The 22296-nt window shown below is 42.0% G+C and overlaps 1 protein-coding gene across 1 annotated transcript in view; it reads right to left on the reverse strand.

Annotated features, from left to right (window-relative positions):
- Window positions 1-22296, reverse strand: part of DCAF12 (DDB1 and CUL4 associated factor 12) — a 40374-nt gene that overhangs the window by 2555 nt on the left and 15523 nt on the right. Inside the window, exons 3-8 of the mRNA XM_068552873.1 lie at window positions 14835-15041; window positions 13699-13759; window positions 4638-4831; window positions 3592-3657; window positions 2045-2207; window positions 60-238 (exon numbers count right to left, since the gene is read on the reverse strand). Of these exons, the coding sequence (XP_068408974.1) occupies window positions 60-238; window positions 2045-2207; window positions 3592-3657; window positions 4638-4831; window positions 13699-13759; window positions 14835-15041 (870 nt within the window). The remainder of the gene's footprint in view (window positions 1-59; window positions 239-2044; window positions 2208-3591; window positions 3658-4637; window positions 4832-13698; window positions 13760-14834; window positions 15042-22296) is intronic.

The raw sequence follows: 22296 nt of genomic DNA on the forward strand, positions 1-22296 counted from the left end.
GAGTGAATACAACTTTTCTGTCACTGTCCAGTGACCATGTGAGGCACGGGCTTACTCACCAGCCAGCCTCTGCCAGTCGTTAGTTTCAGATTCTCCCCTGCTAGTCTGGGCTTGGACCCATAACAAGCTGAGCGCCTCTCTTCCAGGAACCTCTGAGCTCGGATGTCATAGAACAGCAGGGAGCCCTGCCCTGTGCCCACAGTGATGATGTGCTCATAGAAGCTCACTGACCGGATACCTGAGAGAGAGAAAAGTAAAGGGCAATCAGGTCTGCTAGCCTGAACTTCTCTGACACTGAGTTCACATGGCACCCCTAAATACCACAGCGCCTTTCCCAAGGCAGACTTAGCTCACGCACAAGCCAGAGAACCCTGATGCCACACTGCCCATCCACACACTAACAGGAACCTTCCCATAAGCCTCAGAAATACCAAATGCCTGATGATGCCCAAGATGCTTTGGGCCCAAGACCGTAAGTATGCCCTGAACTTGCTTGCCTCCCCTCGACTCACTCTGAAGTCACCTTTCATAACTCTGACTTCTTCTCCATTATATGTTTCCAACCCGTACTGAAACTGAGGGTAATCTGCATATTTACAAATCATTACATTAACAAGGACTTTCTTGTATTTGACCTAAAACCACTACCGTGGCACTGCAAAAGGTCTTTATCTGGTATTAAGTGTGTTATGAGAGTGGCAAACAGCCTAGAACTGAAGCACTCAAAGGAGCACTGTCTCTCACCTGTGAATTTAAGACAAGTCACCTAATCACTTTGGGTCACAGGGAAAATACATCTGCTGCATCTGTGGATCAGATAAGTGCATGGGATGTGAAGATGTCTCTAAGTACAAAAGAGGTGCTCACTAATATTTGTGAAATCAATATTTCCTTATTAGGTTTGAAAGCTACTCCTGTAACAGTAACCAAAATCTCTTAAAACTTCATTGCAGACATCATTCCAGCCAAGACTATTTATTCTTTCCCTTACTACTTTCCTTACACACATTATTCTCTCTGTTCTGAAATGTATTTCAAGAATAACTGAAAACAGATCTAAAACAATGGCCAAAACTGCAGCATCTACACGAAAATAAATACTACTTGAAAGAGAGAAGATACTGTGCCTTTTAGGACTCTCAGGAGAAAGTGGCCACATTTTTGCATGAGAAGGGGGACAACGTCAGATGAAGAAGAAAACACACTTTGTTAGTTGGATAATCTGGATTCTGGTCCCTGGCTGTTCCCCCACCAACCTGTGTGGTGTTTGGCAAGTTATTTAACCAATCTGGGTCTCAGTCTCCTCATCTATAAAATGGGGTGTAAACTGCTTCCCACAGGGTTCTTGGTAAGATGAAATGAGATGTCAGACAAAGGTATTCTGAAATCTTAAAGTACAGTACAAACGTAAGTCTCTCTTTTTATTCCTCAATGAAGAATGAGGGTGCCCTCAGAGAGAATATGCTATTAAAGATTGGGAGGCGGGGGGGCCTGAAGACTAATTCACCCAGTGGGTAAGAACTAAACTGAATATTTTCTTCAGCTTTATTGAGGTATAATTGACATAGAATACACTGCACATACTCAAGGTATACAATTTGAAGTTTTAACATATGTATATATCCATGATACCACCACCACAATCAAAATAACATATTTAGCACCCCCAAAAGTCTCCACGTGCCCCTCTGTAAAATCCTCCTCACCCCACCACATCATCCCTTAGCATAAAACAATTTTATAGTTCAGGTAGGGTCCCAGCAAAAAACTACCACAAGGAGTAGGGCTCTGTGGAAGAAAAAGGAAACCACCAATACGCTGACTATTGGTTTCCATCAAAGGCTTCTGTGGCCACACATTTGTGTGCGGTGTTTGAAGCTTTGCAGCCGTATGCAGGTATTCAATCTCCCCTCGGTGTCACCAAACACCTCCACCAGGTTCCATAAAGATCACTATATTTGTTTGGAAACCAATATTGAAACTGAAGGTCAAAACCCATTCACAACGCAGCTGTAAGCCTGAGGGGCACACGGGGGCCTCTTACCACTGCCTCGCTCCCTGGAGCAGACAGACTTGACATTGTATGATGGCTGCCGTGGATCCAAGAAGGAGACATGAGCTTGGGAGCCCACTGCATACACGGACCACTCACTACCATAGGCCAGGCACACATTCTCACGGCAATATGGCAATTTGGTGGAGAGGAGCTGAAAACAGAGAGAGAAGAGATGCACCCATGGCATTACCGGAAAGCACAGGGCAGGGCATTGTTCTTAGATGCCCACCTCTGTGGGCTTTCCTCATATACCAGACAAACAAAGTCACAGACAAAAAGACATGTCCCAATTAAGGAAATAACATCCTGTTCCACCCCTACGTATGTAAGAGAAAGAAAGAATGATGATAATAAACAAGATCTAGGTACTGAAGAGGGGCCAGTTAGGGAAAAAGGTCAAGCTTGAATTAAATAATCAGAAGCAGAGAGAAAGGCCAAAAGCCACAGGCTGTTTCCAGGGATAACCCCAGGGCACTAAAGCCAAGGTCCCACTCTGTTCTCTGCCGGGAAGAGCCACTACCCTTCTCACTGATCTTCAGGTAAAGGGGCTGATTTCTGGCTACCCTCAGCCTAACTCCCCAACTGTATGGGAGTTGTACACTATAGAAAGCACACTCGTGGGACTGCTCAACCCCAGGTAACCCCAATCAGCCTTAACCCTGGATCCTTGTCATTTAGCCAATCCTCAGTGGCTACTGCACGTAAGGCACCAAGCAAGGTGCTCAAAGGCTGCTGTGACATGAAGGAAATCAATAATTCCTGGAGCTCTGCTTCCTCTTGAAAAAGAGTCTATCATAGAAGTTATAAGCTGCAAAGGCCTCTGGGACAAGAAGAGGACAAACGATCCACGGGTAGGTTTAACTTTAGGCAAAAGGTGCTTGCAAATATTGTAAATTAAATCCATGTGTTACGTGATTATTTTAGAGACGATTAATCTTAGTTTAACTGATCTTCGGTTGCCAATGGTTCCTAACATTTAGGTTTTTCCTGCCCTCACAATATTGCAAATAGTCAGTAATCCATAAGCAAATACTTAAATGCATTGTGGATTGGAAGATTGCTAGTTAAAGGAGTCTCTCAGCAAGTCTTTGCAATGTGAAAGAATCACCCCCTCTGACTCCCCCCCCCCCCCCCCCCAGTTCTGGACATTAGTTTAATCAGTCATTTTCACCTTCTCTGAAGAGCATAAAAATTTACTCAGTTTGCCAGTATCCCTGTCATAAAATTGCTGTAAGTTGTTCTAAATTAATTATTTCACAGGAAATAGATAGATCTCTTATTGTTGGGTAATGGAAATGCGTAGATTATCCTGTACGTGTTACTCCAATCAACTGATAACATAGTTTCTGCTGGGTTCCCTCTGACTTCTTTAAAAGACTTTTAAGAGGGGCGGGCCAGACTCAGAATTTCACGCACTGTGCGATCACGAGCCCAGACCCTTGGAGAATTCGTGCTTTAGACAAGAATGAAAACGTTCAGGGAGGATTAAAGTATTTTAACTATAAGGTGAAACTACTAAGTCATGTTCACCACACCTTAGACAGTGCATTTTCAGCCTTCCAGAGATGAAAGTAGCCATCCAGAGATACTGCTCCCAATTCCTGCAAGAGCGATGAAAAACAGGTTATACTCACAGCAACTAATATATAACAGTAAGCAGCGGAAGACCCTGAAGGTTGGGGTCCTCCCATTACTCACTCCTATCCTATGATGGTGCCAGGGATTATCAACCCATCATCTTGCCATACAAAATGCAGCTGTACAGCATATTAAAGCAAGGCTGCTTCTTGAGAGAACCCAAGAAGCAAGTCCTGGTTTGAACATAGACAACCATGGTTAAAAAAGCCCATACTATACAATCATACACATGACATCCTGTTTGCTAGTTAGAGCAGAGCATGCACATGAAAGACAGTTTTGTAAGTCTCAGTGTGAGAGTTTCTATAAGTAGAGGGTCTAAGCTGGGAGAGATAAGTCTACCCCTAACCCATAAATACGGATGAGAGATAGGAGGCGGCTAAGGGAACTACCCCTCAAATTGTGGCCTGATTCAAATTTTGGGAAAAGAGCCTTTCTTCTCTTCTGGCTCTGGGTCTCCATACTAACACTCTACTAAATAGCCCAGCAGTTTCAGATCTGACTCAAATGATTAAGTTAAGATTTGATGGCAGTGTTGAGAAGAGGCAGTAAAGAATGAAAAGAAACGGAATACAAGAGAGAAGAAAGTGACTGCATGTAGGAAAATCACACCCAAAATAGAGCACCGACAAGATCGTGTGCAAATGAGAGACAGTCAAATCAGAGTGGCCCTGGGGAAACTCTGAGAGGCTAATAGATATGAACCATCCAGAGAATACTCAGTGCAAGGGGTGGCTTTCATAATTTCAGTTATAATCTTTCTCAAGAGAGAGATTGTAACTAAGCATCCCTCAGCCTTCAAGAGATGCTCTGTGGGCTCAGAACTGAGTTATGTAGTAAGCTCTGACTTGGGGAAGGAGAAGGAGAGTGCACCTCCCAAGACATAAGCCAAGAAGCTGAAGCAAGAGGAACAGGCGTCAGGGAACCTCTGGCAAGCTCATACCTTGTTCTTGTTGTTGAAGGCCAGAGCTCGGACCTTGCAGTTGTCAGGGTTTGTGTCCTCCTTGGGGATGTCCTTTAAGGCCTTGTGAGTGATGTGAGCATACACAGGGACCCGTGACACATTGTGCCTTGCGTCACTTTTGGTCAACACATCATCTGTCACCTCCCAGAGTCCCATAGAACCATCGCGTGAGCCTGTAGGGCAAGGAAACCACAGATGTCAGACATAGCCAACTCTTCATGAGACAGTCCCACAGAAGCCAAATGGGATTTCTTAGTCTAGCTCTTTGTGCACCATGCTCACATGTGCTGAAGCTTGGCCAGGTCGCCCACACCAAAACAGAAAGCGGTATGTATTTTAATAGCCGCACTAAGAGGATGATTCAACTGAGGTGTAGGAGTTAAAATATAACCTTTAAGTATAACGTAGTTGGTGGGACTTTTGAAAAGAGAGCATAATACATTTGATAAAGCTCAGTAATTTTCCAAGCCAAATGCTTAGGTCACTTGGGCATGCGTGCACAGGTGACTTCTACTAGGCAATAGGGTTTGGGAACTTCCACTCTAGATCAGTGGCGCTTAATATTTTCTGAGTCATGTATCCCTCTGACAGACTTAGGAATGTTAAAGACCCCTTTCTCTAGAAAAATACACAAAAAAACCTACCTTGCACACTCAATTTCAGGGAGCTTCATGGGCCTCTTGAAGGAACCATAATCCCTGAATTAAGAATGACTGTTCTGGGCTTCCCTGGTGGCACAGTGGTTAAGAATCTGCCTGTCAAAGCAGGGGACACGGGTTCGAGCCCTGGTCCAGGAAGATCCCACATGCCGCGGAGCAACTAAGCCCGTGCGCCACAACTACTGAGCCTGCACTCTAGAGCCTGCGAGCCACAACTATGGAGCCCGCGTACTGCAACTACTGAAGCCCGTGCGCCTACAGCCCGTGCTCCTCAACAAGAGAAGCCACCGCAGTGAGAAGCCCGCACACCGCAACGAAGACCCAACACAGCCAAAAATAAATAAAATAAATTTTTAAAAAATGCCTTAAGAATGACTGTTCTACATTAAGATGAATGCTTAAAAACATAAATAGTTTTCCTTAGGGAACATAATGAAGTACTTAAAAACAAGTCTGTGGTATAGTCATAAAACAGTATATCAAGAACCAATAAAAAGGGCTTCCCTGGTGGTGCAGCGGTTAAGAATCCCCCTGCCAATGCAGAGGACACGGGTTTCAGCCCTGGTCTGGGAAGATCCCACATGCCGCGGAGTAACTAAGCCCGTGCGCCAGATCTACTGAGCCTGTGCTCTAGAGCCCGTGAGCCTCAACTACTGAAGCCCGCAAGCCTAGAGCCTGTGCTCCACAACAAGAGAAGCCACCACAATGAGAAGCCCCCACTTTGCCACAACTAGAGAAAGCCCACGCTCAGCAACAAAGACCCAACTCAGCCAAAAATAAATAAAAAAATAAAATAAAAGAACCAATAACAAAAATGTTTTCAAATTCCTTTCCAGTAGCATTATCTGGCAACACTCCTTTGAGACCAGAAGGTGCCCTTCTCACATTGCAAATCTCCTGAATACTTCACAGTAAAAATTGTCTAACATGGGAGAAATATCATCCAACTTGTTTGTATCATAAGGTTTGTGGACAAAGGTTCAAAGCAGAGGGCTCGTCATGTGTGAAATCTAGAAAAGGCCAGAGAGAGAAGGGCACATCTAGAGAACTACATACGGTTTATAATGCAAATATAAAAAATAAAACTATACAAGTTTTATTATGAAAAATTTCAAACATATTGAAATGTTGAAAGAATTTTACAATGAATTGTATCCTTACACCTATAGTCTACCATCAACATTTTCTTATACTTGGCATATCATATATCTATACATATATCCATCCCTCTGTATGATCCCATTTTAACCTACTGGTAATCCCATTTTAACAACTGAAATATGTACTGAAAAAAGACTAGCAAGATCGATTTCAAATTGTTAACAGTGACTATCTCTGGGCACAAATTGTGTAGGTAATTCTTCCCTTTTTTGTTTATTTGAATTAAAAAAAATTCTTACAATAAACATATATTACTTTTACAGTAAAGAAAAAATTGTTTTAAGAACTAATCTGGCAGCAACATGAAGATCAGATTGGAGGAGACAAGACTAGAGGCAGAGAGAAAATATGGAAGGACATTGGGGTAATTCAAAAGATAGATGATGAGCACTCAAGTAGACAAGATAGAAAAGAAATTGATGGATATAAGAGATGTTTTAGAAAACAGAATCAACATGGCTTGGTAATCTAAGGAGACTGAAGAGTCTTAGTTCTCTGGCTGTGCACCTAGGTGGAAGGTAGGAGAATTTACCAATATATGTCAATGGCAGGGGGAGGTGAGGTCCTGGAAGGGAGATGATGAGTTTGAATACACTGAATGTGAGGGGAATGTTCAGGGGTTGATGCTCATCATCAAGTCTGAACATTAACACTGGTTAACAAGTATTGAGCATTTTCAATATGGCAGCCACTAAGCACTATCTCATCTGATATTCCCAATGACCCTGTGAAGTATATATAATCATTATCCATGTTACAGATGAGGAAATCCAAGTCTCAAAAGCCTTAAATAACTTGCCCTCTGTGCTAATAAGTGGTAAGACCAGGATTCAAATTCAGATCTTTATTATCAGAGCCAATACTTTTTTTTTTTTAATGCAGCAAAAACTAATGTTAATGGTACATCAAACATTCTTTTTTATAAATAATAAAACCTTGTTTATATCCAATTTAACAAGACATCTACATTGACTTAAAACTATTTGGACTTTCTTGCTGATGTGACCTCTCGGAGTATGAAATTCCTGATTTGGATGTGAACAAAGCATAACTGAAAATTCAAAAGAAACATTTTTTTTTTTTTTGGCCGCACCATGCAGCTTGCGGGATCTTAGTTCCCCGACCAGGGATTGAACCCAGGCCCCCTACAGTGGAAGCATGGAGTCCTAACCACTGGACCGCCAGGGAACTCCCCAAGAGAAACATTGTTCCCTGCCCTCCTGCACAGCTGAACGTTAGAACTATTTCCAACTGAGCTGCTTACTGCAAAATTTTGAGGCAGTTTCTCAATCTTTGTATAGTATAACACTCCTCCAAATTGGGCTCCTCGTTAATTGTCTCTGCACATATTAGTTTTAAAATGTATACTGGGGACTTCCCTGGTGAGCCAGTGGTTAAGAATCTGCCTTCCAATGCAGGGGACGTGGGTTCGATCCCTGGTCGGGGAACTAAGATCCCACATGCCTCAGGGCAACTAAACCCGGGCGCTCTAGAGCTCTCGCGCCACTAGAGAGCCCATGTGCTGTAACTGCTGAGAGGCCTGCACGCCAACGAAAGATCCTGTGTGCCTCAACTAAGATCTGACACAGCCAATAAATATTAAAAAAAAAAAAAAAGACAGCACAGGTCAGTAGCTCACACTTCCTGGGCTTCTTTCACTGTGATTGTTCTGCCTTTGAACAAATGGGAAGGTTGAGCTGGGAGGATTTTTTTAAAATAAATAAATAAAATGCATACTGTGTTTTTACTCTCTATCTTCCATAATTGTATGTGGTGTTGTGTACCATGTAATATGTCAACAGTATGTCACACGGCAACTCCATCACTAAGGTAGGGAAGTGTACTAACTTACTTTGATGATTAGGAAACTGAAACACAGCTTCTTTCAACATGTTAACAACTTGGAGAACAGAGCATTTGAAGATCAGTACTTTTACAAAGCTGTATTTCCTCAATTTAGATGGCAAAATTATATATTAGGAACATTGATGGAAGGATTTTTGTTGTGTATGTTGATTTATAGTGATTCTACAGTTTATAAGGTGTATTCTATATCATAATTAAAGTCTCAGTAGAAGATGAGAATATCACGAACATTTAGATTTTAATTTTTCATTAAAGTATAGTTCACTTACAATATAATATTAGTTTCAGGTGTACAGCACAGTGATGCATTATTTTTATAGATTATACTCTACTTAAGGTTATTATACAATAATGACCATATTTCCCTATGCTGTACAATATATCCTTGTTGCTTATTTTATTTTTTATAAATTTATTTATTTTATTTATTTTATTTTTGGCTGCGTTGGGTCTTCATTGCTGCACGCGGGCTTTCTCTAGTTGCGGCAAGCGGGCGCTACTCTTCGTTGCAGTGCGCAGGCTTCTCATTGCGGTGGCTTCTCTTGTTGCAGAGCATAGGCTCTAGGTGCACAGGCTTCAGTAGTTGTGGCTTACAGGTTCTAGAGTGCAGGCTCAGTAGTTGTGGCGCACGGGCTTAGTTGCTCTGCAGCATGTGGGATCTTCCCGGACCAGGGCTTGAACCCGTGTCCCCTGCATTGGCAGGCGGATGCTTAACCACTGCGCCACCAGGGAGGCCCTGTTGCTTATTTTATACACAGTACTTTGTATCTCTTAATTCCATACTTCTATCTTGCCCCCTTCCTCTCCCCCCTGATAACCACTAGTTTGTTCTCTTTATCTGTGAATCTGTTTCTGTTTTGTTATATACATTCATTTTATTATTATTTTTGATTCCATATATAAGTAGCAAAGTGTTTGTCTTCCTCTGACTTATTTCACTAAGCATAATACCCTCTGGGTCCATCCACGTTGTTGCAAATGGCAGAAATTCATTCTTTTTTAATGGCTGAGTAATAGTCCATTGTGTATATATACCACATCTTTTTAAAAAATTTTTATTTTACATTGGAGTATAGTTGACTAACAATAGTGTGTTAGTTTCAGGTGTACAGCAAAGTGATTCAGTTGTACATATACATGTATCTATTCTCTTTCAAATTCTTTTCTCATTTAGGTTATTACAGAATGTTGAGCAGAGTTCCCTGTGCTATACAGTAGGTCCTTGTTGGTTATCTATTTTATTTTTCTATTTTATTTTTTTTAGGCCACGCCACATGGCTTGTGGGATCTTAGTTCCCTGACCAGGGATTGAACCTGTGCCCTCTGCAGTGAAACCGCACAGTCCTAACAACTGGACCACCAGGGAATTCCCTGGTTATCTATTCTAAACATAGCAGTGTGTATATGTCAATCCCAAACCCCCAGTCTATCCCTCCCCCCCCTTCCCCCATGGTAATCATAAGTTTATTCTCTAAGTTTGTGAGTCTGTTTCTGTTTTGTAAGTAAGTTCATTTGTATGAACTTTTGTTGTTGTTGTTGTTGTTTTTTGATTCCACATGTAAGCAATATCATATGATATTTGTCTTTCTCTGACTTACTTCACTTAGGATGATAATCTCCAGGTCCATCCATGTTGCTGCAAATGGCATTATTTCATTCTTTTTAATGGCTAAGTAATATTCCATTGTATATATGTACCACATCTTCTTTATCCATTCATCTGTTGATAAGACACATAGGTTGCTCCATATCTTGACTATTACATATGATGCTACTAAGAATATTGGGGTGCGTGTATTTTTTCGAATTAGGGTTTTCATTTTCTTTAGATATATATCTAGCTGTAGAATTGCTGGATCATATAGTAGTCCTATTTTTAGGGTTTTTTTTCAATTTTTTTAAATTAAAAAAAAAATTTATTTATTTGGCTGCGTTGGGTCTTAGTTACAGCACATGGGATCTTCGGTGCGGCATGCAGGATCTTTCGTTGTGGCACACGGGCCTCTCTCTAGTTGTGGCGCATGGGCTCAGTAGTTGTGACGTGCAGGCTCTCTAGTTTGGTGCACGGGCTCTAGAGTGTGAGGGCTCAGTAGCTGTGGCATGCGGGCTTAGGACCCTGAGGCATGTGGGATCTTAGTTCCCTGACCAGGGATTGAACCCATGTCCCCTGCATCGGAAGGCAGACTCTTAATGAAGGCAAATTCTTAACTACCGGACCACCAGGGAAGTCCCTATTTTTAGTTTTTTTGAGGAACGTTTATACTGTTTTTCATAATGGCCACACCAATTTACATTCCTACCAGCAGTGTACTAGGGTTCCCTTTTCTCCACATCCTCACCAACATTTGAAGACTTTTTGATGACAGCCATTCTGACAGGTGTGAAGTGATTATTATCTCACTGTGGTTTTGATTTGCATTTCTCTGATGATTAGCAATTTTGAGCATTTCCTCATGTGCCTGTTGGCCACTGTATATCTTCTTTGGAAAAATGTCTATCCAGGTTTTCTGCCCAATTTTTAATTGGGTTATTTTTTTATATTGAGTTGTATAAGCTGTTTATATATTTTGGATAACACTTATTGGTCATATCATTTGCAAACATTTTCTCCCATTCCATAGGTTGTCTTTCTGTTCTGTAGATGGTTTCCTTTGCTATGCAAAAGCTTTTAAGTTTAATTAGGTCCCATTTGCTTAATTTTGCTCTTGTTTCTTTTGCCTTAGGAGAGAGATAATGAAAAATATTGCTACAATTTATGTCAAAGAGTGTTCTGCCTATGTTTTCTTCTAGGAGTTTTATGGTTTCCAGTCTTCCATTTAGGTCTTTAAACCATTTTGTTAGTTTTGCATATTGGTGTGAGAAAATGTTCTAATTTCACTCTTTTACATGTAGCTGTCCAGTTTTTCCAGCACCGCTCTTCATTGGAGACTAGTTTTTCTCCATAGTATATTCTTTGTCATAGATTTATTGACCAGAAGTGTTTGGGTTTACTTCTGGGCTCTCTGTTCTGTCCCATGGATCTGTCCCAGAGGCTGCTCTTCGCTGCGGTACGTGGGCACCTCATTGCGGTGGCTTCTCTTGTTGCCAAGCACGGGCTCTTGGCACGCGGGCTCTAGAGTGCAGGCTCAGCAGTTGTGGCGCATGGGCCTAGTTGCTCCGCAGCATGTGGGATCTTCCCAGACCAGGGCTCGAACCCATGTCCCTTGCATTGGCAGATGGATTCTTAACCACTGTGCCACCAGGGAAGTCTTACCATGCTGTTTTGATGAGCAAAGCTTTGTAGTTTAGTCTGAAGTCAGGGAGCATGCTATCTCTAGCTTTGTTCTTTTTTTCCTCAAGATTGCTCTGGCAATTTGGGGTCTTTTGTGATTCCATATAAATTTTAGGATTGTTTGTTCTAGTTCTATGAAAAACGTCATGTGTATTTTGATAAGGATGGCATTAAATCTGTAGATTGCTTAGGGAAATACAGACATTTTAACAATATTAATTCCTCCAATCCAAGAACATGGGATATCTTTCCATTCCTTTGTATCATCTTCAATTTCCTTCATAAATGTTTTACAGTTTTCAGAATATAGGTCTTTCACTCAGAGCCAATATTCTTTTTCCTTTTTAAATTGAAATATAGCTGATTTACAATATTATATTAGTTTCAGGTGTACAGCAAAGTAACTCAGTATTTTTGCAGATTATATTCCATTATAGGTTATTACAAGATACTGGGTATAATTCCCTGTGCAGCAGTCCCCAACTGCTGGGACTAGGGACCGGTTTCACGGAAGACAATTTTGCCATGGACCAGGGCGTGGGGGGGTGGGGAGTGGAGATGGCTCAGGCAGTAATGCGAGCATTGGGGAGCGATGGGGAACGGCAGATGAAGCTCTGCTCGCTCACCCACAGCTCACCTCCTGCTGTGTGGCCCAGTTCCTAACAGGCCACGGACCGGTAGCAGTCTGCAGTCTGGGGGTTGGTGACCCCTGCTATACGGTATATCCATGCTGCTAATCTATTTTACATATAGTAGTTTATATTGGTTAATCCCATACTCCTAATTTGTCCTTCCCCCCTCCCTCTCCCCTTTGGTAACCACAGCTTTGTATTCAATATCTGTGAGTCTGTTCCTGTTTTAGAGACAATATTCTTAAAACCTGCTATACTGTTCACAAAATGTAGACTTGGAAGCTATCAGCCTGAAAACATAGAATACTCACAGCCTATATGAAAAAAGAGAAGGGAAGCTCCCAGAAAAAGGCACGTCCTGGCTCCTAACAACCACACTTAGTGCAAGTTACTGTCATACAGATGGTCCCTATAGAGGTGACATGATTCAGCCTTTGCCTTCAAGGAGCTCTCATTTCTTGGGGACACAAACGACAGGGAATCCAAAAGCTTCTGAACCACTACTGAATAATTTTGAACTGTGACTATGCTTGTCCATTAGATTTATTTTCCCTCCTGGCTGCTTTCTATTGCCTTGCAAAGAATCCAAAGAAGAAACATTTATGTTCCCTTAGCTTTGTTCGTAGCAGTTCTAAGCATGGGCTTTGAACTCAGAGCTGGATTCAGATCCTGAGTCCACCTCTCACCATCTGTGTAGCCTTTGGCAAATTATAACTTCTCAGAATCTACATTTTCTCATTTGTGAAATGAGGCTAATAATGCAAACCTTCTAGGACTGTTCTGAGGATTCTATGAGATAACACACATGAAATACTTAATTTAGCAACTCTTACAATTTTTTTAAAAATTTGGGAATCTGGAATGGGGGATTATATTTTTACATATAGGTACCCAGCAAAACTGGTTGGCACTCTGAGCTTACTTTCTAGGCTGCTGTGGGTATTCAGAAAGCATCTGAGTACCTCTAGGTTATCTTCTCTACACTCATTTCCCTGTATTTTTTCTGACTGTTCTACCACTGGGAGAGAAATTCCCCCAATCCTATATAGCTTTATCAACACTATGTAGTTGTACAGAAAATGATAGTTGCTCCTAATACTTTGCAGAGCACACCAACTTTTCCAAAAGCACTTTCACAACTATTGTCTCAGTGAAGCCCCACAAAAATGTTGAGGCTAACATGCCAATACACAGGCTCTTTGGAACAAGGCAGAGTATGAATAATAAGTGTGCTAGTACTTCCACTTTCCAGATCAGGAATATACAAGGGGAATGACTTATCCAAGGTCACATGGTAAGTCAGGAGAAAGAGTATTAGAAACAAGGTTTCCTGGCCCCTGCCTGATGGTCTGTTTACTGGGCTATTTCCAATCACACTACTCTCCTTCTTCAACTTTTAGCTTCCCTCCCTCCCTGCCACACCGGAACTCCCTACAAAAGGGCAATTTTACCAGATACCGCCATAGTGTCACTGATCCATGCAATGGAAAAGATCCAGTCCTTGTGTCCATCCTTCAAGAGGAGGGAGTGACAGGTACAGAGAGAGAAAAAAAAAGGAAAAAAAGAAATCAGTAAAATAAGGATTACCATGTACACCCCTGAAAAGCTTACGAGTCTGACTGAAAATATCTTTGTAAAAATTACAATTCTGATCTCTGGTGATTTCAACCCAAATGGCATGATCCCACAATTTTTAACTTCTGTCTTGAGAACCTCAAAGCTGGAATGAAACTGGCATTCTTGCGGACAATAAACATGGCCGGTGGACACACAGCTCTAGCATTCTCTCTCTGGATGTTCTACTTGTGGCTGCTATGCACAATTACCCACCTCTCATCCCTCCAACACACCTCCTGGCACTCTCCCCTTGCTTCCTGGGACTATAGCTACAACTGACCTCTATGCTGTTCCATCTGTCTGGCACTCTCTTCCTCCAGACATCAGTATGGCTTACACCCTCATTTCCTTTAAGTCTCCCTGCTCAAATGTCATTCTTATCAAAGAGGCCCTCCCAACTATCCTCTGAAATAGCATTCTCCACCATGCTCTCTCCCTTTAGCCTGCCTTTACTCTTCTCCATGGCACTCATCACACTCTGACATACTGCTGGTACATTTTTGTTGGTTTATATGCCTCCCTTCACCTGACTGTAGGCTTCAAGAGGGTAGGGGCTTTGTCTGTTTTATTCACTGCTATGTCCCCAGTGTCTGAAACAGTGACCGGCCATAGAAGGGTCAAAAAATAGTTGCTGAATGAATAACTTAATAAACCCTTCTGACTATGGGCAGTAGGAGATGTGTAAACACTGTGATGTGGACTCAAACACCAACCCACCGCTGATGGCCTCTGAGGTGTACTGCTCGCCTCTTTATCAAACATACCCTCTGTCAACATCTCTGATACTCCCTGTGGTGAGTGGAATACCAACTCTCAAATCTCCATCCCCATACCTCACCATTACGCACCCCCAACCCAAGTCCGCAGAAGTCTACAGAAAACTGTCCCTTCCTGGGGGGCTTGTGGGATGAGGACTGGGCTCTGTTAAAAAACAAGGCTACCTCTAACTACAATTACTGGGGAGACTTACATCTCCCACACACACAGGATCTAGTGTAGGCAGCCGGTAGATGGCAAGGCTGTTGGGGTTGTCTCCTCCGGTGGCTAACAGTGTTCTAGAGGGATTCAGCTCGATAGCATGGATACCACAGCCCTGCTGTGTCACACTGCCAGGCTCCCGGTCCTTCAGAATGGGGATCTTGGTGATCTGGCTTGTCTGGACATCCACTACAAACAGCTACAAGAGAAAAGGGATAAAGAAGCTGAACGCAGTTTCTCTTCAGTGTGGCTAACGCTGGGTACAAACATCCATTCATTCACTCAGTTACCCATCAAACATTTAATTAATGTCTACTATGTTAGACCCTGGGCATTATTAAACGCATGGTCAGGGCGACACTAGTCAAATGAAACACGTAAATAAGAAAACGTAACAGAGATAGATATGATATGCTACATAAACACAGAAGAGGAAGAAGTAAATTCTGCCTGGGATTCAAAGATGGCTTCAAAGAGGATTATGGATCTAATGAACCTGATGAAAGGTTTTCTACCAATTCAAGCATATTTCATGTAACTTTTTTTTTTTTTTTTTTTTTTACTATTTACTTTATTTCTTTATTTTCCTCATTTTTTTTGGCTGCGTTGGGAGTTAGCTGCGGCACACAGGATCCTTGCTGAGGCATGCCAGATCTTTTCGTTATGGAGCGTGGTCTGCTCGGGTTTCTCTCTAGTTGTGGTGAGCGGGCTCCAGAGCACGTGGGCTCTGTAGTTTGTGGCATGTGGGCTCTCTCGTTGAGGCATGTGATCTCGCTAGTTGCGGCACGCAGGCTTAGTTGCCCTGTGGCATGTGGGATCTTAGTTTCCCGACCAGGGATCGAACCTGTGTCCCCTGCATTAGAAGGCGGATTCTTTTTCTGTTTTGTTTTTTAAAGATTTTTTAAAAAATTTATTTATTTTATTTTTGACTGCATTGAGTCTTCCTTGCTGAGTGCGGGCTTTCTCTAGTTGCGGTGAGCGGGGGCTCTTCGTTGCAGTGCGTGGGCTTCTCACTGCAGTGGAGAAGGTGGATTCTTTACCACTGGACCACCAGGGAAGTCCCTATATAACTAATTCTTATCTAACCATGCATAGAAACTTATAAACAAAACACATCACAACCACTATTAGACATACCTATAAACATTACCACGTTTGCAAGAGTGACCTGAGACATGACAAGGTAAGAGATATTCATATCTCACTGCTTATCTATCACACACACATTCTGTTTTGTGCCACCATGCCTTTGCTCATGCTGCTGCTTCTGCCTGAAATGCTCTTATCCACTTCTGTACCAAACTAACCCCCTTTCACTCTCCAAAATTCAACTCAGAGAAATACTTTATGGAAAAGATCAGTCTTAGACAAAGGGCATTCCCAGTGGAGTCTTTTTTTTTAAAAAATATTTATTTATTTATTTAGGGTGTGCTGGGTCTTAGTTGCGGCAGGCAGTCTCCTTAGTTATGGCTCGCAAGCTCCTTAGTTGCGGCACATGAGCTCCTTAGTTGTGGCAGGCGGGCTCCTTAGTTGTGGCACATGAACTCTTAGTTGCGGCATGCATGTGGGATCTAGTTCCCTTACCAGGGATTGAACTCGGGCCCCCTGCATTGGGAGTGCATAGCCTTAACCACTGTGCCACCAGGGAAGTCCCTGGAGTCTATTATTATTAAACTCTTTATGTGATTCAATGATTCATTTATTCACTCACTGATTCAGCACCAACTAAATGCCAAGAATTGTTCTAGGTGCTAGAAATATAACTACTAGGAATGATCTCTTCTCTCATATACCTTATAGTCTAGGTAGTTCATTTAAAATCTTATCAGCAATTCTCAGAGTGAAGCCAAATCATGTCATATCTTTGTATAAAGTAACCTACTGCTTGCACAGGAAGATCTATGAAAGGAGAAAGTATGTAAGCCTTAAATTTAAAATAGAAAAAGGAAAGGAAGAATAGCTAGAACAAGACCGCCAGGTAGAGACTGAAGAAAAATTTTAAAAGGGAAGGTGGAGAGAGGAGAACCACTCCCGAATCTGTAAGCCCTGACAACTACTTAAGACAGACCCCCTGCCTAACAGGCACAGTCACTGATGTGTCTGACAGGCATTTTTATTTTATTTTTTATTTTTTTTGACAAGCATTTTTAAACTCAGTGTGTCTAAAACAAATACTCTTCCTCCCCAAATTGCTCATTTCATCTAATGTCACCAAAATCTGCCTGGTCACACAAGCCTGGGATTCATCCTAGACTCCTTCTCCTCCCTCATTCCCATCATCCCAGCTAGTCCTGCCAAACTATCTCCTAAATATTCTTACAGTTGGCTCCTTCCTCTCCATCCTCTCTCCTCTAGACAACTGCAACTGGTCTTTGTGCTTTCAGGCAAGGTCACCATCAAAACTATTCTCCATACTATAATCATTCATCTTCATAAAAATGGAAATCCTCCCATGTCAATTAAAAAATATCTAATGGTTCCCCTTTACCTAAATTCAAGCCCCTTAGCATGGCATCAAGACTCTTCTCAATGTGGCCCCTACCTATCTCTCTAGTTTCAAATCCTGCCATGGACCTTATACTCTAGAAAGAACTGCTTATTAATTATTATTCACACAAAACTCTTCAGTGAAATATAATTATTTTGTTTCATGCTCATGCTGTTCACAATGCCAGAAATGCTTTCTCCTACTCTTTTCTTTACCTGGCCATCATGTCCTTACCTTTCATGATTCAGTTCAGACATGTCCTCTATGAATATTCCTTAATGTCCAGGCTGGCTAAGTTCCTCTCTTGTAGGCTCCCAAGACAGCCCTCTACCCACAATACTTAGATCTTATCGCAGTTTCAAAATCTTTACTTGTCTCGGGCTTCCCTGGTGGCTCAATGGTTAAGAATCCGCCTGCCAACACAGGGGACATGGGTTCGAGCCCTGGTCAGAGAAGATCCCACATGCCGCGGAACAACTAAGCCTGTGCGCCACAACTACTGAGCCTGTGCTCTAGAGCCTGCAAGCCACAACTACTGAGCCCAAGTGCTGCAACTACTGAAGCCTGCGTGCCTAGAGCCCATGCTTTGCAACAAGAGAAGCCACCGCAATGAGAAGCCCGCACACCACAACAAAGACCCAACACAGTCAAAATAAATAAATTAAAAAAAAAAAATTCTTTACTTGTCTCTCTTCTCCATTAAGCTAATAATGTCCTTCCAATTCCAAGAGCAGGGGGTTTACCCTATTTGGTTCTATTCTCCTGCCCCAACCATGCAGAGCTACATAGTAAGCGCTTACAGTAACCACCTTTCAGGGGGTCTGCCCAATGATGTTAGGGGGCTCCAACATCCCTGCACTCAGAGTGGGGGCCTGTAGCTGAGTTTGATACAGCCCAGATTTCCAGATCACAGCACTGTCCTGGGGTGGCCTCCTGGCTCAAGGAGAACCAGTCCAGAGGCTAGACTGGACTGGGTCATTCAAATTCTCTCAGCAATATGGAACTGGCTGCTGGCACTAAACCAAACCGTCTGGGTGGCCATTTTCTACCAAAGCCAGTCCCCAGAGAAAAGGAAACAGAAGACAGGAAGCATGGACATCCCTGGTTCCTAGGGGCTTTCCAACTCCTAGTTGTTTTTCTGAGATCCAGGGATACTTCCTGCTCTTCAGGTTTGCAAGCTAGCCCTTCCAATAAATGTGAGTGGATTTCTTACCCTTTTAAACAAACGATCTCTAACCAACACAGCCCCTCAAATGTTTAATAAAGCAAAATGTACTGCCCACTTACACTTTTGTGTTGTGTGGTACAATGCAACCATAATATATTAGCTTCTAGATCAGTGATTCTCCAACTGATTACAATACAATATAATATAATACAATAACCTGGGGAATTTTCTTTTTTTAAAAATACTACAAAACAAACACAACTCCCAGGGACTTCCCTGATGGTCCAGTGGTTAAGACTCCGTGCTCCCAATGCAGGGGGCCCGGGTTCGATCCCTGGTCAGGGAACTAGATCCTGCATGTCACAACTAAGAGCCCGCATGCCGCAACTAAGAGCCGGCACAGCCAAATAAATAATAAATAAATATTTAAAAACAATTCCCAGGCCCTACCCTAAAACTCCTCCAATTAGAAAGTTCTGAGTTTGGGGCCAGTAAAAGTGAATTTTTTTTCAAGGATCTCCAGGTGAATCTAATGACTGCCCAGGTTTAACAATCACTGATCTAGAGCCTTGCTATTCAGAGGAGTATCTGGAAGCTTGTTAGAAACAAAGAATCTCAGGCCTTCACCCTAGACCTATTAAATCAGCATCTGGAGTTTCTCAAGATCTCCAAGTACACTGAAGTTTGAGAAGCACTGATGTAGAGAGAATCTGCTCTGTACACTAAGGACGATGCATTTGATGAGACACAACCCTATGCCTTAAAACAGGGCTCCATTTCTGCCACCCAGAAAAGGTGAAGAGAAAAGGCTTCATCTATTCATGTCCAAGAAAGTCTTAAGCCCAACCTCTCCAGTTTTGGACTTGGGAGAGACCTAGGTTTGAATTCCATTGGTTACTTAGTAGCTATGTGATCTTGATCAAGTCACTTTCACCTTTCTGAATCTTGTTTCTTATCTATAAAACTTGAATAATATTATTTATCTAATAGGGTTGCTAGGAGGTCTAATAAAATGTAAAGTATCTAGCACAGGGCTCAGCACAGAATAGGTGCTTAACAAGTACTAGCTAATAGTAACATTCTATTCTAATGTTTGTTTCATTCAGTAGGTTATAAGAAAGGCTTCTACACTAGATGAAAAAGATTTCATACAAGGGAAATGCAAACAGCTGGCTCTGTAGAGGCCCGGGAAAACAAGAGTTTACCCCCAACCTCACCCTCATCCTTGCAGAGGAATGACTAAGCACCATGTGAAGGATAGAGCCTTTTTGCTTTTTCAAAGGAAGGAATAGGGATGTGGATGGAGTGCCACAGACGATCTCCCCAAGCTGTCTGACAAAGGGTCAACGCTTCATACAGCTCCTGTAACATTTCCCAGAATGGGGCTGCTCCACATTACCCTACTGGGATCCCTGCCAGAAACCAGCAGCACGGCAAGGTAAGCTTGAGGCTTTATGGCTCCCTGCACCTTACAAGTTAGGACAGAGGGAAAAAAGAAAGCAAAGGCCTTACAATCAGGAAGACTGGAAGATTAGTGAGTACACCTCTAAATGCATGTATTTGCATATAGACATATGCAATTGTGTGTATAGAAAGTCAAGGTGGCTGAATAAAATGGGGGGAGGGGAGATTCACAAAGTATCAAAGAGTGTTTTAGATGGAGGTTAATGGAGAAAGGAAAGCAAATCCACACAGGTCGCACAGACAGGATGACTATACCAAGTCAGATGGTAAAAGGCAAGAGGGCAGCTTAAGTATGGGAAAGTGAGGATAATTGAAATCAAGCAGAGGAATACATTTTCTCTCCCAAACGGAGATGGGGAGGAGCAAAGGAGAGAGCCAAGATCCAGAAACACAACAGAAAATGGTTAGACAAAATGTATCAAAAATTTAAAATGTGTAAACTCTGCAATTTCAATTTTAGAAATTTATGATAAGGAAATAATGACAGGTGAACAATTTTAATTACACTGAATTTAATTAATTAATTTATTTATTTATTTATTTGGCCCCGCTGTGCAGCACACGGGATCTTAGTTCCCTGACCAGGGACTGAACCGGTGCCCCCTATAACAGAAGCACAGAGTCTTAACTACTGAACTGCCAGGGAAATCCCAAATTACAGTGAATTTTAAACTAGTGAAACACCACAGGGGATTGGAAATATCCACACAATGGATTATTATACAGCCTTTAAGAATGATGGAGTAGAGGATATTTATTAACATGGAAAGTTGGTCATGCTATGTTATTAAATGAATACCCTCCCTTTTAAAAACATGAGTCCAGTGACTTCCCTGGTGGCTTAGTGGTGAAGATTCCCAATGCAGGGGGCCTAGGTTCGATCCCTGGTCAGAGAACTAGATCCCACATGCATGCCTCAACTAAGAGTTCGCATGCCACGGAGCCGGCGAGCTGCAACAAGGAGCCCGTGAGCCACAACTAAGGAGCCTGCCTGCTGCAACTAAGGAGCCCATGTGCCACAACTAAGGAGCCTGCCTGCCACAACTAAAACCCAGTGCAACCAAATAAATATTAAAAAATAATAATAAATAAAAATAAAAATGCATCCAGGAATGTTGATTTTTTTTCCTCAGGGAACACATATGATGTGCATAATTAAAAGATAAAAGAAAAGGACCACAGGCCCTGAAATGAGCTGCACTTACTCAGGACTCCAATGATGTCCAGGAGAATCAGGCATTCTGTCCAGCCCATCTCTAAAAGCTTGCTGCCTACTCACCTGCATCCTGCTGTGCAGGAGACAGGGGTATGGCCGAGATCAATAAGCTGCTTGAACAATATCAAGACTCTATAGCTATAAATATTTTAGACTGTTCAGGAGCTAGAAGAGTTGTCATATCTAGAAAGTTGAGTCACTGTTTCTATTGCAAGTCTATTAAAGGAAAGACCCATGTGGTTGTTTAAAGTAAAATAACATTTTTGGGGTCCAAATTACAAAAGTAACACATCATAAACTTGTAAAACATAGAAAAGGGGAAATTAGAAAATGAACACCACCACTACCTACTACCACTTGGTGTATTTTTTTCAGGTCCTTCACTATATACCCAGTCACATGCATACATATTTTTCTCCATTTATAAAAATGTGACCTCATACATATTATTTTATATCTTTTAATATCTTTTCAAATTAATCTATATACCTTTAAATAATTTTTAATGGCTTTAAGGTGATTCTCTGCATGGGTATGCTAGAATTTATCGAACACATTCTCTGTTATCGAACATTTATGCTGTATCCAAATTTTCAGTAATGCAAAACACACTGCAGTGAACATTCTTGTATCTAAATCCAGGTGCCTGTGCTATGCTAAGATCTCTTACTCTTTCAATTGTGAATCTAAGCTGCTCCTCCAAAAGATGGCTATAGGGCTGGCTTGCTGAAATCAGCAATGGTACTTCGTGTTAGGTCCTGAGTTCTGATATTTTCCCACTAGAATCATGATTTTGTGGGAGGAGGACCATATTAGGATTTACAATTATCCTGAATTTAAGTAACATAATAATTCTTTTTTTTTTGGGGGGGGTGGCGCGCAGCTTGCAGGATCTTAGTTCCCCAACCAGCGACTGAGCCCAGGTCCTCGGCAATGAAAGCATAGAGTCCTAACCACTGGATCACCAGGGAATTCCCAGTAACATAATTCTTTACAAGTGTTATAGTTAACAAGTCCAGTAAACTGATTCTTAACCCGATTTTGGAGGGCTCTGTTGAAAATGGAATAAGTCCTGAGAGTCAGCTTTGGCAAGACACCTAAGATTTTGCCTGGTATCT

This window comes from Eschrichtius robustus, chromosome 10 (genome assembly GCF_028021215.1).
Source record: "Eschrichtius robustus isolate mEscRob2 chromosome 10, mEscRob2.pri, whole genome shotgun sequence".
In the NCBI taxonomy this organism is placed as follows: domain Eukaryota; kingdom Metazoa; phylum Chordata; class Mammalia; order Artiodactyla; family Eschrichtiidae; genus Eschrichtius; species Eschrichtius robustus.